The sequence below is a fragment of the Diadema setosum genome, chromosome 22 (genome assembly GCF_964275005.1).
Source record: "Diadema setosum chromosome 22, eeDiaSeto1, whole genome shotgun sequence".
Taxonomy (NCBI): domain Eukaryota; kingdom Metazoa; phylum Echinodermata; class Echinoidea; order Diadematoida; family Diadematidae; genus Diadema; species Diadema setosum.
The window spans coordinates 29,941,017-29,965,337 of NC_092706.1; the positions used below are offsets into that span (position 1 = coordinate 29,941,017).

Here is a 24,321-nt window from a genome sequence, read left to right on the forward strand (position 1 = left end):
GTTTCATTCCTTTAAAGCTATTTTTGAAGTGGGCCAGAAAGCAAAGGATCTGTCTGTCAGTAGGAAGAAGAGTGTGCAGTAAATCTGGGATGACCTCTTGTCTGTGACTACAGCGACCCAGCCTTATCATGAAGATAGGGCTTAATTGGAAGCCCATTGTAATAACTCAAGGGACTCGTTAATTCATTGCAGATGACAATCCTTTTTCACCATGTCATATGCACCCCCCCCCCCTTTACCCCATGGGACATAATAAAACTGCAGGTTATCACAGGGGTCAGGGAAGCCGCACCATCCCACACTTCACACACACTTTGGACAAATGAAAATGAAAAATAAAAGAAATGAAAAAAATGTGAGTAATCACATAAAAAGTGTAATGTATGCATTATATGAAATTGATCAAGGACAATTTACCAACTTAAGAATGTAATTTTGAAACAGTAATGCATGGCAGTCATTATGATAAAATGAAAATGAGTTCTGGCATGCATGTTATGGGTGTTTGCTATCATATATTTCAAAGTGATGACTGTATGTATTTTTTTCTGGAAGCTAACTGGTTTGTGCTAGAAATGCCTTTTCATTGTCTTGAGGTGAGAAAAACCCCAAACAACATGCACAAACAAACGTCTGGACTTATTTATCAATGGCACTATTAAACTTGTGTTGAAGCTGATGGTAGATTTCAAATATATTGAATAGTTTTCTACTCTCATTGTACAATGCTGCAAAAGATACCAGACATAGCACACATGAAATATTCACATAGCTCCTTTTGCAGCTTTACCACATTAGGTTTGTTTTGTTTTGTAATTATATTCCTGCAATAATTGATCAACAACTTTTCTCTTCTCTTGACCCTCACATGATACAGGTGGATGGTTGGGTAGCAAACCTCGTATCTCCGACATCCACCAGAACGGGATCACACTGTCTTGGAGCCCTGCTCCGGTCAAGAAGTCATCCTCCCAACTCTCCTACATCCTTGAGGCTCGGGACAGCCACAGCAAGCAGTGGACCCTCCTAGCTACTGATATCCTGGACACTAAGTTTTGCATTGAGGAGTTGGATCCAGAGGGTTCCTACATGTTTCGGGTTCGGGCCGAGAGTGAGAGTGGTATCAGCGAACCCGGGGAGGAGTCGGACCTCATCCGCCTCAAGGATGTCGGTGAGTCCATCGTACATGACAAACTCTTCTTGTGAGGATTTTTGTATGGGGACATCAGATCTGGGGGGTGTTTCATAAAGATGTTCTTAAAGTTACGTTCAACTTAAGAACGACTGGTGATCAGTTCTTGTGCTGTATTATTGAAATTCTGATAAGTACAGCACATCAGAACGTGTTCCAGTCGTTCATAAGTCGTTCACAACTTTAATAACAGCTTTATGAAACATCCCCCAGATCAGGTATATCAGGGCTTAATACTATTTTTTTTTCTCAGGTAGCCCATTTGGACTGCTGAGATATTTTAATTTGAAAATTTTGATCACCGAAAAAGAATGTAGTGGGCCAAAATAAAAGGAGGTAAAAAAAATTCATCTTGAATTTTAGCTGCCCCATAAGGGCCACCAAGAGATAACTTTTTTGGACATTTTCAATGGCCCTGGGCCACTGGGCTACGGCTAATGTAAACCCCTCACTATTTTATGTCCTCCTTTGGCCTACCTTAATCATTCGTTACAGGTGCGGGTTGGTCTATCTGGTCCATGTGGGACAAACGCCTTTTTCAGTTAGCGGATACTTCTCATGCACAGTTTAGCTCTCTTAGGAAATACCACTTTTCATGATCATTCCATATCTTCTCTCCCCTTGTGTACCTCAAACTTTAGACAGCCATTTGTGATGGATGAGGATAAATTTTATTCAGAAGAGATTCGCTCATGTTAAATTCACAAAATTGTGCATCTGTGTTACTCTGATCAATCCCAATGATAATTTGGTAAATTTATCTAGACATGAGTCTAGCTAGGTCCCTCAATCTTCCCTTTGTTTTAGAACCAGCTATTCATTACGACATCTTCTTCCTCACCACTCCCCTACCTTTAGCCATAAAGGGATTTGGCTACTTTGGCAGGTACTTTTTGCTCATGCGGATTTTGTGTCAAGAATGTAACCTTTGATATTGTCTGCTCTCTTTCCCAATATCAATGTGAAGCATTCTGAAGTAATGTAATGTTATGGAATTTGATATTATATCCGTTTTAATTCTTTTCAGCTGCAATGGTAGTCTTCTACCCCCAGAAGAAAAGAGGGTTTCAGGCAGTAGCTGAATATGCAGTTCTAGTTTACATTTAATTCCTTAAACATCTAGCCTCCAGCAAACCTTTTTTTTTACACAAATGGATGGAAGTAGGGCAGCAAGAATACATTAAACATTGAATAGTCTAATATAAAACAGAGCTGTTGTTAATACCATGTTGATATAGAAGTCAATATTGTGTATTCACAATATGTGGCAGGTTACTGCATTTGTTTTTGTACATAAATTAAATGTTTTAAAGAATTAAGGAGTTAGCTGTGTCTGTCTAGATTGTTCTTGGTTTTTAATGTTGTTTTGTGGACGTGTGTCAATAATTGTTAATTTTGATCATGTATTTGATCCCCTGTCATAAAAGTCACCATTTTTTGAAACACCTGTAAACGTATCTCCCCATTGTCCTTGATTTTTACATTTTCTTGCATGTACTATAGGCAAACAAAATTGAGCATGATTTTGCCTTTTTTAAATAATTGAAGACCCCCTTTCTCTCTATCCCACCCCTGTAGGCCAGAAAGGAAGACATGTTCCCTCACAATCTCTCAACTCGGCGGAAAAAGGTTACCTTTCATTTTGCAAAAGCTTGCCACGTGTTGCACATGGCTGCATCTCTGGAATGTTTTCAAGAAGTCAGATTCATCATGAAATTCATTCCATTTTTTTTCTTGTGTTGTGATGTGCATTTCACTCCACTTCTGTCATTCTTTCACTTCTTGAGCTCTTTTACTTCTTTTTTTTTTCTTGGAGTTTTTATTTTTCTTTATTTCATAAAGTTTTCCTGTGAGCAGTGAGATCATAGCAACTATATTTCTGCTTTATGTTTCTTTTGAATTAAAAAAAACTGTCAAAGCTATTACTTTACCCCTCAGGAGGTGTAGAATATAAACAAACAAACAAAGAAGAATAATCATATTCCCCCCACTCGATGTGACAACCCAATATGTAGAAATATTCATGTTCTCTAATCAGAAAGAATTTTTTTCAAACTGTCTTGTCCAGTCCACTTTTTCCTCATTCCTTCTGTTCTCATTTATAACCATTTTCTATTTGTTCTAAATTTTTTTTTTCTTCTTTCTTGTCTTTATACTCATCTTTTCTGAGTCACTGCTCATCTCTTGTATCTTCTTCTCATCATCATTTTTTCCATTAATGTTTGTTGTGCATCTTTTTTTTGGTTTGTTTTATTGTTTGCATGTAGCTTGTTCAAAAAAGATTGTGTTAAAATGTGTCTGTGAGATTGATGTTTGTGTTTGTATTTAGTCAACGGTACAGTCCTTGTGCATGTTGATCCTGTACTTACAAATTTGGGATTCATTCTCAATTTCTCTCTTCCTTTACACTTCTTGTACTGTTACTATCCTTTTAACTCTCTGTGTATTCCTGTGATCCAAGATTATTAATTCAATAACACATCATTATCAATGATTATATGTTATTGAAAGAAGGTAATAAATTTTTTTTTCACAAAACTTTTGCTTAAATCATTCTAAGGCATTTGAAATATTCTTAAGGATCACTTACAAGCTTTGTCTTGTTTGAAACTTGTTTGATTAAATCAATTGATCTCAATTTTACTCTGAGACAACTTCATAAGGAAAGTAGAATATCATGGACCCATAATAATGTCAAATTCAATAAAACTTTTCAGCAAGTAATTGTGCACCATTCATTTTGAACTCTGGGTGATTAATGTAGAAAGAAAAGTAGTCAGTTTGAGGGTAGCAATAGAGAAAAGCTTGTTTTCTTGTGGGTTCCAGGAATTTAAAGAGAAAATAAGGCATGGAATGCTTTTTCACTTTGAGGGAAAAGAGTCATTCAAGGTATAGAATGCCAATATTGATGTGATTTGTTGAGATGTGCATGATGTAGGGATTTTTTTTAGCTCATGATTTTATTTTTGTGTTTTATTCCTCTTTATTCTTACCTTTTAATTTGTTCCATACTGACTGCAATGTCATGTTCATATAAAAGAAGGTTTTTCATGAATGCAGGTCACCTTTATGTAGTTGCAAATGCGAGAAATTTCTTGAGGTTATCAATTGTTTAAATGGAAAGAAGAATTTAGAACTAAATTCTTTAAGTAATTGAAAATCACATTTTCTTTTTTATTTGCTCTGTTGAGCTGTACATGCAAATTGTGGAAAAGTTCAAATTAGGTGAAACCTTCATCTGAATGTACAACTGTTTCAATATGAAACAAGCATAATTGTCTGTTTACAGTAGTATTGGACTACAATCTTACCCAGTAGGAGAAGTATTTTAGGGCCTACATAAAAGCAAGCTAATTAGAGTTGTAGGTCTGAGCACTGATACATATCTACTGTAGACCAAATAATTGCGGAAAATGAATCTTATGACTATATACAGATGAGAAATATGTTTTTTCCTAATTGATTTCAAAAGGTTTGTGTGAGGTGCATTATGACGATGCACAGTAATGTGTTCAGAATCTTGATACTTGAAAAGATTCACTTAAAAAAAAGGAAAAATAAAACAATTGCCAGATCAGGTTTGGTTCTGATGTGGGGAATGTTGGCCTATCAGCTTATGGCCCCCCTCACAACCACTTTAAGCGGAGATATGACTTTATGATTCTGTTACAGCTCTCATAAAAAAACTTTGTACCTTTCTCAACAATAATAATATACTTGGTGAATGATTCAATTTTCCATTGCTTTTCAATTTGAATGTGTCATATGCCTCACTGATCATACATTTGTGCAATGCATATGCAAATATTTCACCCTTGGCTCTTTTTGAGGTTCCATATTGGTTTTGGTCACAGCCTGTAGCCAAAATCTTGTCATTTATATCTGTAATATGAAGATATGATCATATCTGGTGAATAGAAATCATCATTTTATATCCGAATAGCTGTCATTTACTTCACCCAGGTGATTTTCATGATATGTGATGTTTAGAGAAAAAAAAAATGAAAAAGGAAAGGAGTCGGGTATCTGTTCCACATCACTGGTTTGCTATTGTGAAGACTCTGTAATGTGCATTTGATTTCTAAGGTTTAATTATCCCTCAATCCCGGCCATTCATGCCCTTCCGACAGAAACAAATGAACAGAATTTGAAAAAGAAAGAGAATTAGACAGAATTGTAAATCTTTTATTCCAACATTTCATGTATACAAACTCTGACATATTTGAAAGTGATTAACTGTGAAGCTCCAGTAGTGTGAATGTGATTATGAAATTGATAACTCTTTATTGAATAAGCTTCTAGTTTGTTTTGGAAGCCTGACACTTCATTTAAATCCTATATGATTGATAAATTCTTACAAAGAACAGGGGTTATATGGAGGAGGAGTCTGAGTCTGATGTATTAAAGATTAAATCCAACCCAGGTGGTGTTTCATAAAGCTGTTCTTAAAGTTATAAACGACTTAAGAATGACTAGTGATCAGTTCTTGTGCTGAATTATTGAAATTCTGATAAGTATAGCACATCAGAACTGATCACCAGTTATTCTTAAGTCGTTCGTAACTTCAAGTACACCTTAATAGGAAACACCCCCTGAACCATTTAAGAAATTCTGTGAGTAATTTGTGACTTCAGTGCATATGGCAGGAAAGCATTCTCCATGTTCTCATCCTGTACGGTAGATAATTAGTATAAAGTGTGCTAATTCAAGTTCATTATCTCTTGTCAAACAGGAAACAAGCCCCTCTTTGTGAACACTACAGAGGAGGTGTTCACGGTCAAGGAGGGCAAAGCCACATTGTCCTGCACAGTGACCGGTGACCCTAAACCAAAGGTCACTTGGATGAGAGAGGAAGAAATCCTCAAGACCAACGATGTCTTCAAGATCTCCGCCCAGCCAAATGGAGTCTGCACTCTTGAAGTGCAGAAGGTCACAAGTAACGACATTGGGGAATACCGCTGCATTGCCACCAATGAACATGGTGAAACAAGCTGCAGGTTGTACCTTGATGTAGCAGGTAATGATAGCAAAAATAGAAATTTTCAGTTTTCTTATGTCAAATGTAACATTATCGAGCAAGATTTACAAAGTGAATATATTTTAGAATCAACTGCAAAGATATGGGCTATATTGAATTAGTGTTTTGAAGACATCTTTCCATGAAATAAGAATAAGATAACACCGTTATTTGATATAATTAAAAACATGCTGTTTGGTATGAAATAGCACCTTATAGGATTAAAATCGTTTCAAGAGATTTTCACTTTAAATCACATTAAGAGTTACTCTTTTAAAGAGCAGCCGTAAATGAAAAGGTACATTGTACATCACTATCTGATATTCCATGGACAGGATGTCATATGTTGAAATACAAAGCTAGTTCTCCTCATGGCTAAATCAATAACTAACGAGTTCTGGTTCTTGGTTCCTCTCATGATGTAATGAATGCTAGATGTAATGGACAAGAAAATAAGTTTGTAGAAGTACGAATACCGTGTAATCATGACTCGTGTGTGGTTATTGAAAGAGTATCCCCTCCCCCCCCCCCACACACACACACTCCTATCAACTAATAGGTGTACCTGGTATGTATGGAGTTGTTGCAAATGTCATGGAAGAATCACAATCTACAAAGTGCCTTTCTACAGGATAGTGGAGTCATTCATTCATTCATGTTTTATTTTCATTTCCAAACAATATACATTGGTAATACAAACATCAAAATGATAGTATATTCTTGTAACATATAATACATCTTGTTTCATTAAGGACTAGTGGAAATGAAAATGTCATACCCATGAAGATATGACCAAACATAATATTCCTAGCTATCTCATATTTTTCCCTTTTGATAATTATGTAGAGTTTCTGAAATATTCATCACAATCCTAAAATAAGTTGAATAATATGAAGAGATTCATTGCAAAATGGGCAAAGCACCATTTTTAAACATTTCAAAGTAAGTCCATCATCAGATAGAACAAGATATAACCTTTTCTGTAATACCTCACTTGTAACAGAACAAGGAATATTCTAGAAGTTATGATTGGAAGTATTCCATATTTTCTTATTATTTTGTTTGTTTTTTAGCAGCTTTAATCACAAATATCTCAAATTAAAAAGCATGGAGGTAGTTCATTTTGTGGTAAAACTCTTCATATGTTTGGATATGACTTCTACCCATAGAACCTCCTCACTTTGTGGAAGCTTTCCGCGACACGGAAGCCACTATAGGTCAGACCATCCGCCTTAACTGCAACATCGATGGCATTCCTGAGCCAGAGGTGATCTGGACGAAGAATGGAAAGGTAATTGATGACTTCGAGCGATACCAGTTTTTCTATGAGGGAGAGGATGGCTTTGCCCTTGAGATCTCAAATTTTGACAAGGAGGATTGTGGCGTTTATGCGGTTGAGGCCACCAACATCGCAGGCAGTGCAACCCATGCCAGTGAAGTTTACATCACATGTAAGTACTATAAGAATAGTTACATGTATACTACATGCTTCAAGTATTAGTAAAATAGCTGGGCAAATATCGCATCTGCAAGGTCTAGACAAATCAATCACAAGTATCATACTGATAATTTTGTCAGTAAGATGCTGTAGGCATTCACATCACCCAATCCTAATTACTAATTATGAGCTGAACACACATGGAAACCGCTGCACTCAACCAAGCATTGCTATTAGACGCAGAAGAAATATTAATGCTGATGAAAGTAATGTGAACTACAATTTTGACGTGCTAGGTGTCATAAAAATGATGTTACCTAGATATGAGTCTTTGCTGTATGAAAGGTCATAAGCAAGATATCACTTTGTCACACTTCAAGGTTGATTTTCTAACAGTTTATTTTCAGTGAATCAAATTTTGAACACTACGTAGAGCAAACAAATCAATTTACATGTGACTGTATGGACTGCATTGTGACCCCTTATATAACATAGTCACTTCCTTTTTAATTTATTTCATGAATGTCTGTATAACTTGGCTGTTATATAAAAGATATCTTTCAAGCTCTCTACACTGTCCCTCTAACTCACTTAAGTGGCACAATGGAGAAAAGGAATGATCATGGCCATTTTTTGTTTGTTTCTTTTAAGTGACTTTAACTTAGTATTCTTCGAAAAAAAAAATGCTGTTGCAAAGCTTGAATGAGCTTGTTGTTTCTCTGTCCTTAGCTGGCCCTGATGGCTATCGGAGAGTGTTCATCAAGAAAGACATCAAAGTCGAGGATGACTATGAACTCCTTACCGAACTGGGAAGGTAATATCCCCCAGACTTTATTCAGCTTTCCACTTAATCATCCTCAGCAGGTTGCACAGCTAATTGATTGATAGATTGGTTTCATTTCATTCTTCTACATGTTGAAGCAAATAAAATGAAAGATAGCATAAAAACACATGAAAAAAAGAGAAATTCATAATGAGCAGTACAAAATTCCTGAATGGATAGTTTTCAAGTCTTTTAGTCATTAAATATTAATATGGAAAAAGGGGAAGGCCACAAAGCTTAAAGAGCTGGAATGAGGGGCAATGATGCAGATTACAAGAATATGAAGTGAGCCCTCTATAGATTGTAACTGAAATTTGTTCCCATCTCACCCTCTCATCCTCAAGATTTGTTTGACTTTTTTTTGAGCCCTATCAGGTTGTCTCAGCTATTGAAGATACCAAAGTGAATTAGGGAAATTACAGTATGATGGTTTTGAATAGGGGGATGCCAGTTTGACAATGTCTAGTTATTGTGCATGATGAGGATGACTCTTGCTCTTAGAAATCCATCCCACCTGAAATTGCAAGGGATTTCTCTTTAATTTCTTTGAAGAATGGAATTTCTGTAGAAAGACAATAACAATGGTAATGATAATAATGATCTGCTAGAAAGGAACCAAAAGGAGGTTTGGGCAGGAACATCTCTCACATTTATATTGATCTAGGAACTTTAGCAGAGGATGTGACCTAAACCAGCAAGTAGTTGTATCAGTCAAGGATGTTCCAAGTCATGTAATTGGAGTGGGCCCTCTGTTGACTGTAGCTAGTGAAAGCCAAGATAAAGATGTGGCAGAGGACAAGTATTGCATGCATTTCAGTCACTGCTAGCTTAATAATTGACATCTAGAATGGGAGGGTGCAACTCAGAGGATTTTTTTTTAGCCATATCTTTCAGATATATCATACTCATAACAAATCTCATGGGGACTCCAAAAACGTATATGTCAGTATCAAAGACATAGTCTACATACTTGTTTGGTAAAAAAAAACTGTATTATCAGTACTTTTCAGTGCACTGTATCTGCCAAACACTCCTGTCACCTCCTCTTTTTAGAGTGTTGACACTGATGCTAAACAAATGGACTCTAATTTTGAATTATTTAGTGTAATTTCATTTTATTTCACAATTGATCAAAGTTACTTTTTGACTAATATTTGTCTTTATTTCTGGCCTTATAACTTATTCTTATTGATTTATGATGTTTACAGAGTTTAGTAGATGCTGTATGCAATGTGCGATGCATGATTTTTTACTGTAATGTTATGGCTATGGCATGAAAGGATTCCATTAAAGCATTCTGTTTGTATCTTATATTTCTGGTAATTCTTCTTGAGTAATAGGCCTACATTAAAACATTTTCACACATTCGAGTGAATTCATAATCGTCAAGATTTCATTGCAGGCATAGATAATTTTGTTTAAGCACTGATAAAATAATTGAAAACATGGCAAAGTGAAAAATAATGAATTTATCAATTTGCTTTCAGAGGAGCTTATGGTGTGGTTCACAAGGCAGTGTCTAAGGCTGACGGAGGCGAGTGTGCAGTGAAGACAATCCGAGTCAAGGCTGGGATGTGGGAAGAAGTTCGGAATGAGATCGCCGTCATGGGAATGCTGGACCACAAACGCCTCATCAAACTCTTTGATGCCTACGAGACTAAAAGAGAAGTCATCATGGCCATGGAGATGTATCCTTGACAATACCAAACAGACTTTGTTATCTTTCCTTTGTCAGTAGACCTAGCTGTTCCATTTGGGTGCTGTTTTTTTTATGTTGATGTCTATTTCAGCCATATAAGGGGGGGGGGGGACTGTAATTCTGACAATAGTAAATTGAATCATTGATATAGCAATGTACAGATAGTCCTGATTCATTGCTTAACCCTTTGAATCATCTACCGAAGAGGTTTATACAAGGAGTTACTTCTTGAATTCATGGTGTACATCAAACATTTGGCTTCGTGGTAGAATATAATCTTGTTTCTACCTCACAGGTTGTTTTTACCCTGTATGTGCTTGGCAGAACAGCGGTGCTAATGACTTGTCCCATTGTTATGTAATTACCTTCTCATTCCCTGCATTCAGGACCAATTCTTTTTGTGTGTGCTTTGATCACTGTATGTATTACCTTCCAACTGTTTCCATTCTCAATAGAAGCATTCTTATTTCTTAGGAAAGAAGAAGCTTAATTCAGCATTGTGTCTCCAGTTTTGTCAATTCGTGCTTAGAGTATTATCTGTTAAAATGGAGATGAGTAATTATTGCATTATTTCTCTCTGTTATTTCTATTTTATGAATTTCAGGGTTGGAGGTATACTACACAGTATATTCAATGGCATGCTTCTGTGTCAACTAGACCAAGAGAACTCATCATATACAAATATTGGCAGCTCATGAGGATGATGGTGGAAATTATCACTCCCAAGGTGCTTTTCATACCGACCCTTCTATCACCCCAAGGCCTTGGCCGAGGGGTGATAGAAGGGTCTGGTATGATAAGCACCAAGGGAGTGATGATTTCAGCCCCATCTGAATACAGAGCTATCTGAGTACAACTCACTGGCCTTATTACAAGCTTCTGCATGAAATCTCAATAGAAGATAATTCAATTCGACATCGCTTATGCGTTTGATGTTTTCAACATTGCACGTTGAGCAGTAGGCTAATCCTCAAAGACAGACACCGAATACTTGATTTGTTTCTTTGTGTTTGTACTATCTGCTTCCTTGAGTTAGTACCGCTCCAAATCCTCAGCATATAATATGTTTCAGAGCTTGAAGTTTCACTGACACTTGCCAAGTTGAAATATTCCTGTGCACTGCACGTATGTATGATAGTTACATTGTAACTGATAGCATAAAGTAGTGTCCGTGGAAACTCGCAAGTAAATTTAGTGTAGACTGTGGTCACCCAACACAAAAAAAGTTATGGAGGGTTTGTGTATTCCATCAAAGGGTGTTTGTTTTTTATCATTTGACCTAAGATCGAGAGATAGAAAGTCAAAATCCTGAGGAAATGATAGACGGAACTGCACCATGTCACATGATATACTGTTGACCAATCAGTGATAAAAATTTTAACCCACTACGGACAGACTAATTTTGCTATATCACACATTTCCCATAGACACCTGCCCCAGTATTCTCGGGACTTATCTTCAGCGAGTTAATACGAGGTAAATGACAGAAAATGTATTATTCAAGTTCATATTGGATACAAAAATCATTGTGGTTATTACTCTGGAGGTGCTCTGTCATGGACACTTCACTTTCATGATAATATTCTTTCATAAAACTCATGACAAAACTGATCAATTCAAAGAAGTGCAATAACAGCACTAGCCATTATATCTGTTATAATAAAATGGGAACATAAGATTAAAAATTAATAATCAAAGAACAAAATTTGCATTGTCAGTGTGATGAAGAGTGGTGCAATTACAGCAAACATGTGCACAAATCATTGTCAATAGCTGGGTCTGTAAAAACAAAACAGGTGTAATGATGTCAACAATTAACCTATTCTCAAGTGTACAGGAGCCTATTGGCCTGCGTATCAAGTCTATGGGCATTTCAAAATTCAGTATGGAATGGGTTGACTCCAATGCTGAATGGTAATGGATGATGGCTGTCAGGAATATGTCATTGAGAATGACTTATTGTGGCTGGCATGAGAGCAAATATTTGATTTCTATATTGACCCTCTAGGGCTGCACTAATTGATGGATTTCATGCCAATTCTAAAGTCAATCAATTAGTCATGGTATTAGTCAGGGTTTCCATTTATTGCTCTTGAAGTGTTCATGATTCAGTATTCGGTTTGGGTTAATTTCGTTATTGTCTGAGATTGGAAAATTATTTAGCTCATTATGTCATCATATATTGATAATGATCATTGACATAGTTATGAATATAATTATGAACAAATTAAAATCCAGATGTAAGTCTGTACACATTATGAAAAATGCAATGCATGGCAACTGAGGTAACAATTAACATATTTCATGAGGTATAAGAAGTCTACAACTTATAGGCTGCCAGATCAATGCATGGTGTTGAAAGTGTGTAGAATGTAATTTTCAGAAAATTATGGACTTCCATTTCGAACGTACACTAATTATGAAATTATGTAACATATAATTATTTCTGCTGAGTACAATCTTTGAATTACTTATACTGCAATAGTCTACTTCTCAAAAGATGTAGCCAAAGGAATTTAACCCATTGAGGATGAGCTGACTTTGCTATGACAGGCATTTTGATACCATAGACACCTGCACATGCACACTCAGTACTGGTCTTTAAGGGGTTTTAAGAGAATGGTACCACCCACATAGTGACCCACCTTATTGGTACATGGTAATATCACAATATACTGGTACCCACATCTAGTGCAATAGCTTCATGGTTGCATCATAAGACAGCATAGTCTTTGATAATCCTCTCAAACCCACCAGCATAAGATCCTAATCAACAATGAGTATTTAAACGTATCATCTCTGGCTCTGAAAGAGTTAAACCTTGCTGAAATTTTTTTATTACACATAATTATACTGCCACTATAATCCTTGGAGTATCGCATTTTGCAACCTGATCTTTCTACATCCACAAATCTACATTATATCATAGCCTACCTGTTTTTAAATTTGAAGTTGATATGGGCTGCAAGTTCAGTAGGGATGTTTATCTGATATACAGTTCAGTTCCAGGATTCATTTCAATGACATTCAATTTCTACAAACAGTACACATACATTGTAAGTACCAATGGAAATGCAATCATTTTTAACTTGTTAGATGTACATCTTCAGAAGTAATAATAGACTTGTGGTGCTCCTGTGCCCTATAACATAGACTAGTATTAGATATGCAGTACTTTTAATACACAAAATATCAGGATTTATGAAGATACCAAAACAGAAATAGGCCGGGTTTAGGACAAGGACAGAGACAAAGATATACAGTGCACTCCCGTTATAATGAACGCGGTTGGAACAAATTTCCGGTTACAACAAAGTAAAACTTCAGGCAGCAACGTTATCCACTCTGTATTTTATTGTTTGCTTGGTCGGTTATAACAAAATTTTGACATAACGAAAGAAGAGTGCCGGATGGATCCTGAGGGCGTTGATATAATGGGAGCCCACTGTACCGTAAAAGTGGATATTTTCGCGCAACTAATTTTTCACGCTCGGCAGGGTAAGAAGAGTTTCGTGCGTTTTGAACTCCATGGAATCAAGATATCAACTACTGGAACATATGGTAAGCAAAAATATTTGCGTGCCTTTATTTTCGCGCTAGTTTCGGGTTGCGCAAAATGCGCAAAAATTTCAACACTGCAAAAATGTCCACTTTTACAGTATATGAACATTGACATTGATTGGGATGTGAACATGGATTTACATAACAATAACAAGAAAGACATGGGATACTGAAAAATGAGGAATTTCGCGAGAGCCAAGATTCGCGAAATTTAAACGCACGCGAAAGTTCTTGTCTATGCTATATGCATTGAATGTTAGAGGCAACTCGCGAAAAAGGCCATCAGCTCCAATTCGCGAAAATTTCATGCCGTGAAAATATTGTATTTTACAGTATAACAAGTTGCTCATGATAACACTGTTTTCCATAGAATGACAGAGGAAGACCTGTATACCACAGTGGGCTTATGTGCAATTTGTTAATTTTCTCCTGAAGCAGGTTAAAAGGATACCTTCAATTAACTGTGATTATAGGATAGGCTTACAGGTGCATCTTTGGTAACATTCAGTGACTGGTCTAAAAACATATTGTGGTCCTTCATAGGTTTATCGATATCTGAGTGGACAAATCATGTGTAATGCTTCAAGGCACAGCAATAATGATATTCCATATGTTCTGTTTCCCTCTTTTTATCACAGTGTGATACATTATCAACTAATATGTGGCAATGTTGTTAAACTTGTCGAAGTTTGCTAAAGGAAAAACAACAACAACAAATATCCCAACCTTCTACCTTTTTTATTCATGATTTCTACCTTATCACCAGTTTTGTCTCTTGATAGAAGAAGAGTATAATTAGTTTGCTTTGAGGGAGAACAATTTGTTTTAGCGTATAACATTACCGCAAGCAGAATGTAGATCAGACTTTACTCACTTTATCAGGCTAATCTTTGATCTAAACTTTGATCTGTTCTGTCCCCATTGTCAGACTAGTCTCATACTTAGGTACTCGTTGATGAACATGTTTTAAATCATTTTTTAAAGAAATCTTGAAGCAAACAGGGATCACTTTTATGCAAACACATCTTTTAAGTAATTTGTGAACATGTTTAACTATTTGTGATCCAAAGTATACCTCAGGATTGATGGGAATGTCTGGACCTCTGAAACACAATGAAATTCCTGTTCACACACACTGGAAATTCACAAGTTGTTATTGAATATCTGTTTGTTTGTTTTTTGTTTTGTTTTTTTTGTCATATTATCTGATTTTTGTGTGTGGGCACGAAAAAAAATTTATCACCTTGCGATAAACATTTCAATGAAAGTTTGGTCTCGCTTTGTTTCATTTTTGAAACTCTCACTCCATTATGCAACTAATTGCTGCTCTATTGTAGGTCTTCAAAAATGGGTGCCCAGTGTCACATGCTCTGGTCATTATTTAGGCATGCACAGTTTGGATATTCACAGTGCTTACGCCATTTTGCAGCCAAGTGTTTTCTTTTTCTTCTATGTCTGGCCATGTGTGAACATGGTGGCAAATAAAATTGATTTGTGCAATTTTGCAAACACCGATAACTCCTGTGTGTGTGAATGCAGTTGGGGAGGTGGAGCTTCGTTTTACCTCATATATTCACTTCCCCTGTGATGCGTACATATTTTTATCTATTTTTTTTTTGCATACTCTTAGTACACGTAATCCAATGTGTACCACATTGTCTTTGTCACTGCTTTGACGCCCACATATTTGGTTTGTTTAATGTTTTTTGTGTGTTATATCCATTTGGATGAAATTATGTATTCGGGGTGAGAATGAGCCATCCTGACAAGGGACTCTATTCTATATAAACCCCCCTTACATCAGGGATGCCAAGTTCAAAAAATTTTTATGAGTGAGATTTTCATGACTCGGCATCTCGGCATGCGAATGTGCGCGCGAGCGAGGGTGTGGGAGGGGTTTTTCCCCCTGTGGCCTCCCACTGTGGGGAGCTTTTTCAATTTTTAGCTCTTAATGGTGCGATCAGGTGCATACTTAAGTGACTATTTTTTACTTATTTTGAAAGACAAAAGGAAAATATACCTTCAATTGTAACTATCACTTTAATCCTTTGAGCTATGCTCCTTATTTTATATGGGCCCAAATTACAGACTTTGCCCGATGCGTGAGAAAAATAGGTGCCCTGCGTGAGATCGTGAGATGACCCCTAAATGCTTGAGTCTCACTCAGAATGCGTGAGACTTGGTAGCTCTGTTACATACAAGTATATAGACTTTGCACATGATCCACCAGGTTTCTGTATGCAATGAGATTAATATTAGTCATGGCACCACATTTGCTGCAGTATGGAAGTCAGTTTAATATTTTGCACACTTTTCATCTCATTGTAATTCTTTACTGAGATATCAGTAGCACATTACCGACTTTAAATGCATTTTTACTAAAAGATACCAATTTAACAGAATCTCTTCAAAGTTTCTTATGCATTTACAGTAGGCTAGATTGAAAGGATCTTTTTTAGTTGACATCACAAATATATATCATAGATTTATTTTCTGCACACAGTAATGTGGAACTGTAGAATGCAATCTATTGAATTAAAAAAAAAACAATTATAGAATAGACTTGCACTGCTCAATCCATTCTTATAAACATGTAAGATGCAAAAGAGAAAGTATACATAATGAATTTGTGCTCTAGTAGCCTTCAGAATTAACCTATTGGTTTGTGGACTGTGGTAAGTCCTACACAATGTCTATGGAGATATTCCAATCTAGTCTGAAACGGGTCAAATAATGAAATGTTTTACGTCTTTTATGGGTTTTTTTTTTTTTCAGATAGTCCCATGACTTTTTTTTTCAGAGTCTGGCTTTACCTCAAACACTTGCTACAGAGTAATTTGTGAGCTATACACATGTTTGTACCAGTCCTTGACGGTAGCATGAAATATTTTTGTGGTCAACCATAGACATATAATACCTGTTAATGTATTGATGTATTGCCGGAGAAACACCTCAGTTGGCTGTGGTCCCAAGGAGGGTTGACTTTTGTCCCTATGATTCACAGGAACAACACAGGTATTTCGGGTCTGATCATCAGTCAATACCACAGTGTTGACAATGGGGTTAAAGACCGGTAGACAGGAGCCTGATATGGAAGGGCTGAGGAGGGTAATTGTTTTCCTGTCCTGACTTTACACTACTCAACAGTTCTCTCCTGTTAATAACACTTTTTCCTGATGAAGGGGTTATGCACAGTCTGTTTAAAATGCATGAACTATATATAAATAGTAAAAAGAACAATGGAACATCCCCACAGTTCTCATTATTGGCTTTAAACGTTTGAGGCTCACTTGCTGGGTGACAATAAGTAGAAGACGTATTAAGGTCTAGGATAATAGACTAAGCTCTGATAGTTTTGGTCTCACCAGTGATTGGCTAATACGTTAAATAGGGATGTGTGTGTGAGTAGTGTGTGTATACACTTCTAATCTTTGATCCCTATTACTACCAATCTATAGGAGGCTTGTCAGGAGTGGCTTTATTCAGTAGCTTTTTCAGTGATGTCTGGTTTCCTATATGTGCTGGTTCTAGAGAAGACTATATCAGTATTGGTTTCCAGCCCCTAAGTGTATGTGTTTCAACTGCATGTAAGAATGATATAGGACCATTTATTTGGGATATATTACTTTGTGCCAATAATGGATGGACTATCAAAACTCTGAGGAGTAAGTATTCCGTCGGTGTAACTCCATTATTTTTGTAATTACATTTGTAGTATAGTCACCCTCGCAAATGTATAGATAGATTGATAGATATGATATGTAGATAGATAGAAAGATAGATAGATAGATAGGTAGATAGGTACATGTAGATAGATGAAGCTGGTTATTCTTGTATCTATTGATACACAGTCAAAATCATAGAAGTCTAATTCCTTTTAGGTAAATGTTCAAACCAAAATATGATAAGTGTTGTGACTATATTATGAAAGTACAATACAATGTACTTCCTTGTTTTGGGCCTCCAATCACTAGTCCAATTATTAGAGTTGAGTGTATCAGTATTGAAAGTAAAGGGGGATATGTGTTTGTTTTATTTGTGTTTCAATGAAGTATGACTACAGTATATGCTGATCACCTTTTTTTATCATATCAGTCAAGTTTGCAAGAATTTTCCCTAGAAGCTACCCGAGAAGTAGAAGGACTATAAATGCTACACATCCACCTGAATCTGAATTGTATGACATTCCAAAGTTGATCTATGCACTCTATATGACTACTGTGGGGATCCAGCTCAGGTGTAGAAACATGAAAGATGATCTTTCTTTGTAAGCATGTAGGCAAGGACTTAAATTGCTCTATTCAACAGCCTACACAGAGGAATGGCAAATTGACTAATCTTCTTTTAGGACTGCTTTGTTATATTCTCTGCAGAATGTAATAACCATAGTTCTATTAGGAGTATAAATTGTGATTGAACTTTATAAACATATTTATAGTTCATGTGTCCACACTGGAAATTATAAAGTAGATTCCTTTTAGAAGCTGGTAAGCAGATGTAGGTACTTCAGACATGCCCTCAAAATAATAAAACTGGAAACTTCTTTGTGACAGAGGAGGAAGGAATACTAAAGATTTCCAGTGAATTTTTTTTTGGATCACCCCCCCCCCCCCCCAAAAAAAAAAAGAAAGAAAATAAATAAATAAAATAAATAGAAATTCCAAACATTATTTCTGATGCAAAAGGGGAGCATATTCTCAGGTGACATCTATTAGTTTTTCATTCTTTTTCAAAAACTTTGTGGTGTATCATGGTAAGATTTTATACATGATATTGGGAGACAGTATTCTTCAGCCACAGAAAATGTTGTGATGTTTGCAAAAAGGATACTCTAGATTGCTTTTTTAACATCACAAATCCCCCTGTACTATTCCTTTAATGCAGGGTTCTCCTTTTGAATAAGTGGTGTCATGCTTTTAAAGTCCTTCTACAATCCTAGCAATGCCCAACCATTGTTAGCTTGTGTGGTTGCTAGGAACAAAATATTTGTTTTGTGGAGTGATTGAGGGTCAAGTAGTCATTTTCTGAGAAGCACAAGTTCTTGATTAGCTTCACTGACTTCACCATGGTGACAGAATTCAGCTCTCTGCTCTGCCACCACTATTGAGATATCACTCAAATTTCATTTGTATAATTTCTTTCTGACATTGATTCAGTTCTTGCTCATCAAGAAAAGCAGTTCAGGGTAACATTTCTCTATTTTTCTTCTGATAAAGTTTTTACGAAAAACAAATTGTGATGAAAGTTTGTGATTTCTGTGTACTGACCTCAATAAAATATTGATAAATGAAATGGTTTTGATATTAGATAATTGACCTCATACACAGAAATAGAATATATCAGTGCTCCCTGTTCCTTCATTCTGTTTTTAATTAATAGCACTGATTGACTTTAAACTTTCCTTACAATATTTTAACCTGGTATGGACTTCGTATGGCATAACTTTTTATATCATTACACAGCATCATTGATATCTGTGATACCATGTTTGTCTATATTATATGTTAGGTACTCGTAGCAATTTACTTGTAGTCATGGTAACTAAGCAGAAGCTTACATTCCTTCATTGTAACACAATAAATAAAAAAACGCATGCACACATTTTCACATACATGTACATTGTACATATGCACATATACACATACACAAACCTCACATACACAAAGTGACATTCAAACAATCAAGCCGTTGAAGACTAGTCGCGAGTATTCTTGGGCAGGTGTCTATGGAAAATGTGTGTTATAGGAAAATCAACTCATCCCCAAAGAGTGAAATGGTTTTTCTCGATCGAATTTCGTCCTTAATGTGTAGTAATTTCATATAGTGCAAGAATGTATTTGAAGGTACATATAATGTATGTGTATCATGGGCATTCTCTAGAATACATGTTGTGTACCAGTGGAGCTGTGTGCATTTCCCATGCATGTTATAAGATCAGTCAAGTTACACATACCTAAAACATCAGTAAATCAAAAAAAAAAAAAAAAAAAAAAAAACAGAACTACTCTATCAAAATAATTTTGTTCATACCATCATGAGTTTGACAGCAATTATATCTCCATTTGATGATCTATTTATATAGATTTCTGTCTCTCTTTCTCTCATTTTTTAATCTAAATATATATGTAGCTAGAATGATAAAGAGAAGGTAGATAAATATAATTATATAAATACCTTTTTGAGGAGTTTTAAATCTATATGCTATTGCATGAGGTCAAACTTTAATTTCTTATTTTGTCATAAAGAAAAAATGGAAGTATTGACCAGTCCATGAATGATGGTAAGTGTCCAAATCTTGAGTGAGTATTGTAGCTTTCCTTGACCAATGAGTGACCAGTGTGACGGGAGGAGAGCTGTTTGAGAGGATCGTCACTCGGGATTCCTTCTCTGAGAGTGAGGCTGTCGCCTTCCTCAAACAGATCATGGATGGACTCATCTACATGCACGACAGGAATATTGTCCACTTAGATCTTAAGGTGGCAATATTACAATTTTCATTTCTTTATAATAATAATCTGGCAAAGATTTCAAAATTGCAATTTTGTCCAATTTAAACAATGAATGTCATTACTCTTCAAGGAATTTTACGTTGATATGTATGTAACTCTTCCCAAGATTCAAAGTTGAATATACCATAATTTTGTTTGATAGAAAATTTGATTTGCAGATATGAAAATCAACAAAATATATTTGCCAAATTATATTTTTGCATACAGGATATTAATTTCTTTCTAGTTTTTATACATTTTAATCTGTCAATCAAAGCAGCTACTTCACTGTCCCACATCACACTTTACTTAGAGATAAGTTGATAATTGAATTAAAATAGTTTTCACGATATCTCATTCAGGTCAAAACTCCATACAATAGCTATTGCTTTATTTCTCAGCAGCCATATGAAAACACTTTTTGTTTCTTTACAAACACTTCATCTTTAAACAGCTTTGTAGTGCTGTAACATTTTGCTGCAGGTTCAGTTATGGTCAATTTTACTGTACACATCAGTATACCAGAATATTAATGTATGGCATCGCTATTGTTATGTCATTAAAAGTATCATGCTCTCGCTCAATACATCAGTGTGTAATACCAGCTTTGTATAACCAGTTTCATTTTCAGTTTAATTCAAAAGCATGAACAATCCAGGTCTTTCTTCTTTCCTTTGATTCCGTCAGACGTACTGATTTCCTATATATCTTGTTTCCTGGACAGTTGTTTTGTTAATTGTTGCATTTTAACCGTGCTAGCTGACCTCACAGGGCCAAAGATAGCCTCTACATGGTAGATTTGTGTCTCTCAATTCCCAGGGTCACTAGACTGTGATGGTCAGTGGTGGTCAGTTTTCAAAGAGTGGAGGGGTTGCTGTAGTAACCTGAGAACTTGTTTAGTCTGCTGATTGTCAAGATCTGTAATCTTTTCCTTTTTTAGCTAATTGCCAAGGGACATGTTAATTGTATAAAGGAACAAATGAAAAGGCAGCATATTTTTCACTTTGAACAAACACTTTAGTATATCCTTTTCTCAATTAAAACAACTGAATCAATGTCCTTGACTAGTGGTATGACCTGCAGTGGTCTGAAAGTACAAATAGATTTTCTTTTAAGTCATACCTCACCCATTTCATGCACACACTGCAACAGGTGATGTAGAAAATTGGAATTAACATGCTCTTCTAAAACCATATCTGATGTCAAGTTTCAGTCATTCAAAGAATTGTTCAAATCTAGGAGGCTTTACTGCAGACATGTGATCAAGGTTTTATTCTGTTTTCAATTGTCTTCAGCCTGAAAACATCCTGCTGGTAACACCAGAGTCAGATGACATCAAACTCATTGACTTCGGTCTGGCTGCAGTGCTGAAGGAAGGAGAGGAGGTTCGCTGTAAGTTTGGCACCCCAGAGTTTGTGGCTCCGGAAGTGGTCAACAAGCAGCCAGTCTCCACTGCTGCTGATGTTTGGGGTGTTGGAGTCATTGCTTACATTTTGTAAGTAACTTCCTTTGCCATTAACCCCTTGAGGACCAGTCCTGAGTATACTCGGGCAGGTGTCTATGGGAAATGCTTGTTGTAGTAAAATCAAACCATCCTGAATGGGTTGATTGCTCTCTTGAGTTCAGGATGATATGGTGGCTCAATTGACATAATTTTTGTTTAGTCAAATTGCATTCAAAATAATGATTCCTGTTAGGAAAGTGTGTGAATCATTATACTGATTAGAAGGCATCGATTTTGGACGAACTGTAGCCATTTCCTTTCACATTATTTTTTCCAACCAAAGTATTCTTAAGCTTTGCAAGGTAGTCATATATGACTTAGTCATCTATGTTTCATTAAGTCTTATTGTCTACAGAAATTAATCTTATATTAGTTTGTCATGTTTTTATATTTATGTTATTATATGTGACCCGCTACAACAAAAGGATCCTAAAGTCGCTGATGGGTGAGCCGAGAAAATCAAGTTTGAAGTCAGATCACCAAAATCTGTCAAAACGTTCGGATTTCTGTTTTAACATAATTTTGTAGTCTAATGTATCTTCTATCATCTGCCCAAATTTCGAAGCTAAATGATCAAAGGAAAGGCCTGAAAATAGCATTTTTCTGGGCCATGCTCGGCTCACCCGTCAACGACTTTAGGATCCTTTTGTTGTAGCAGGTCACATATCATGTTTTCTTGTCTCTTCTGTTATTCTCCCAAATGTCTTACTTGTCTTATCTGTGGAGCTTCCATTTCAGAGACCTTTGAATTTTGTTTTTCTAACTTACAATATTTGTCCATTGTACCCCTCCTTTGTGCTTGCCTTGTAATTTATTTTCCCAAATTGTCTATGTTTTCCTCTCTGTATTCACCTGTACTCAAGGCATTTTACCTGTCTGATGATATGATTACCTCTCTGATGATGATATGATTTGTCTAACTTCATGCCTATTTGTCCCTTTGTCTCTCTGCCTACCATGTGTGTCTATCTTCTTTTCTGTTAATATGTGACCCTGCACCACAAAACCAACAAAAAGTCGCCAGACATGGATTTTTAGTTAAGAGCATATTCTGAAAGAGCAGACTTCAAGCTTTAAAATGATGTATAACTCAAATCAAATGGACTCTCCTAACCTATCTTAATATTGGAAAGAAAGCACACACTCATGAAAAGTATGAACTGAGAAAAGAGGTTATGAAGCACACGGTCTATTCAAGCGTTTAGTCTTCACCAAGCTGTGCTACCTGTGCAATGAATGGGTCAAAGAAATAGGACAAAAACCACCGTTTTAACCACAATGAAGGGATTATCAGATTAAGCTGAAATTGAATATGTTCTATTAACACATTCTGTCCATAATAAATACCAACTTTCAAAGCATTAGCATCATTTTTTCTAAAGTTATTAGAGTTGAAAGTGAAGAGTGTGTACAGGGTTTTTTAAGAAATGAAAGGGGGACACTAAAGACACACCTAATCAATGTGACTTTTTGTTCGTTTTGTGATGCACAGTCACACATGTTATCTCTGTAGCTTTGTATCTTTCTGTCCATCTATCTCTTTATCTGTTTCCCTCTCTCTCTTTCTCTTTCTGTCTCTATCTATGTATTTTTCTATCTGTCTATCTATATGACTTTTTTACCTGTTTGGCTATCTGTTATTTCTAAATATTTATCTGTTTGCCAATGATGATGTTTTACGATGTATCTGTTTATATGACTTTTTACCTGTTTGGCTATCTGTTATTTCTAAATATTTATCTGTTTGCCAATGATGATGTTTTACGATGTATCTGTTTATATTTCTACAAAGTGAATCTACATCTTTCTTTCGTTTTTTACAATTGTAGAAATATAAATCAGTAAATTAAGCATTCACGTACTTCACAGGTTTATAGTCTGACCCCCTAGTAATTCCTTGTCCCCTTAACCTCCATGCCTGCAGGCTAAGTGGAATCTCACCATTTGCTGGGGAAGATGACCGCCAGACGCTGCTGAATGTCCGAGGTGGTCAGTGGGACTTTGATGATGAGGTGTGGGATGACATCTCCGATGAGGCCCAGGATTTCATCTGGCTCATGTTTGAGATGAATGATGAGTAAGTAGTGTTTTATCCCACTTTCAGACTAGAGAAAACTCAAGTTAAGACATAATTTAATGGATATACAATGTTTTTATGTGTCTGTTAGCTTTATTTTTGATATGTTACATGGATATGTCGCATATTGATATGATAGTTTCAGCATTGTTTCAAGAAATTACATATTCATACATCCGTATGATGTTTATGCGTGTCTGAATGCTCTGATATCCGTACATCATATGACTACATTGGTGTCTCAAAATAATGTGGCACACAGGGGGTTTCCACCATGGCACATAAAGAGTTAATGTTCTTATATCGCTTTCTCTCATAAACATTTTATAGCATAGGGCAAAGTTGGCCATTGTATCCATGCACAAGAGAGAAGTGCTGGTTGTGTAATATGATAGCTGATCTGTAAGTGTACCTAGACAGCTCAGGTGTGTTGTGTTACTGTGTAGTGATTAGATAAGGGTCTTGCTTCATAATTCATGCAGACTTGCTTCGCACTGTGCTCTCGAAAACTCCTTGTGGTGT

At 36.1% G+C, this 24,321-nt stretch overlaps 1 protein-coding gene across 1 annotated transcript in view; it reads left to right on the forward strand.

The window, feature by feature from the left end:
• The window catches only part of LOC140245295 (protein Obscurin-like), a 131,160-nt gene that overhangs the window by 82,343 nt on the left and 24,496 nt on the right, over positions 1–24,321 (forward strand). The window contains 8 exon segments of the mRNA XM_072324879.1: positions 878–1,171; positions 5,925–6,209; positions 7,379–7,660; positions 8,377–8,461; positions 9,958–10,158; positions 20,068–20,206; positions 21,514–21,713; positions 23,647–23,799. Coding sequence (XP_072180980.1) covers positions 878–1,171; positions 5,925–6,209; positions 7,379–7,660; positions 8,377–8,461; positions 9,958–10,158; positions 20,068–20,206; positions 21,514–21,713; positions 23,647–23,799 — 1,639 coding nt within the window.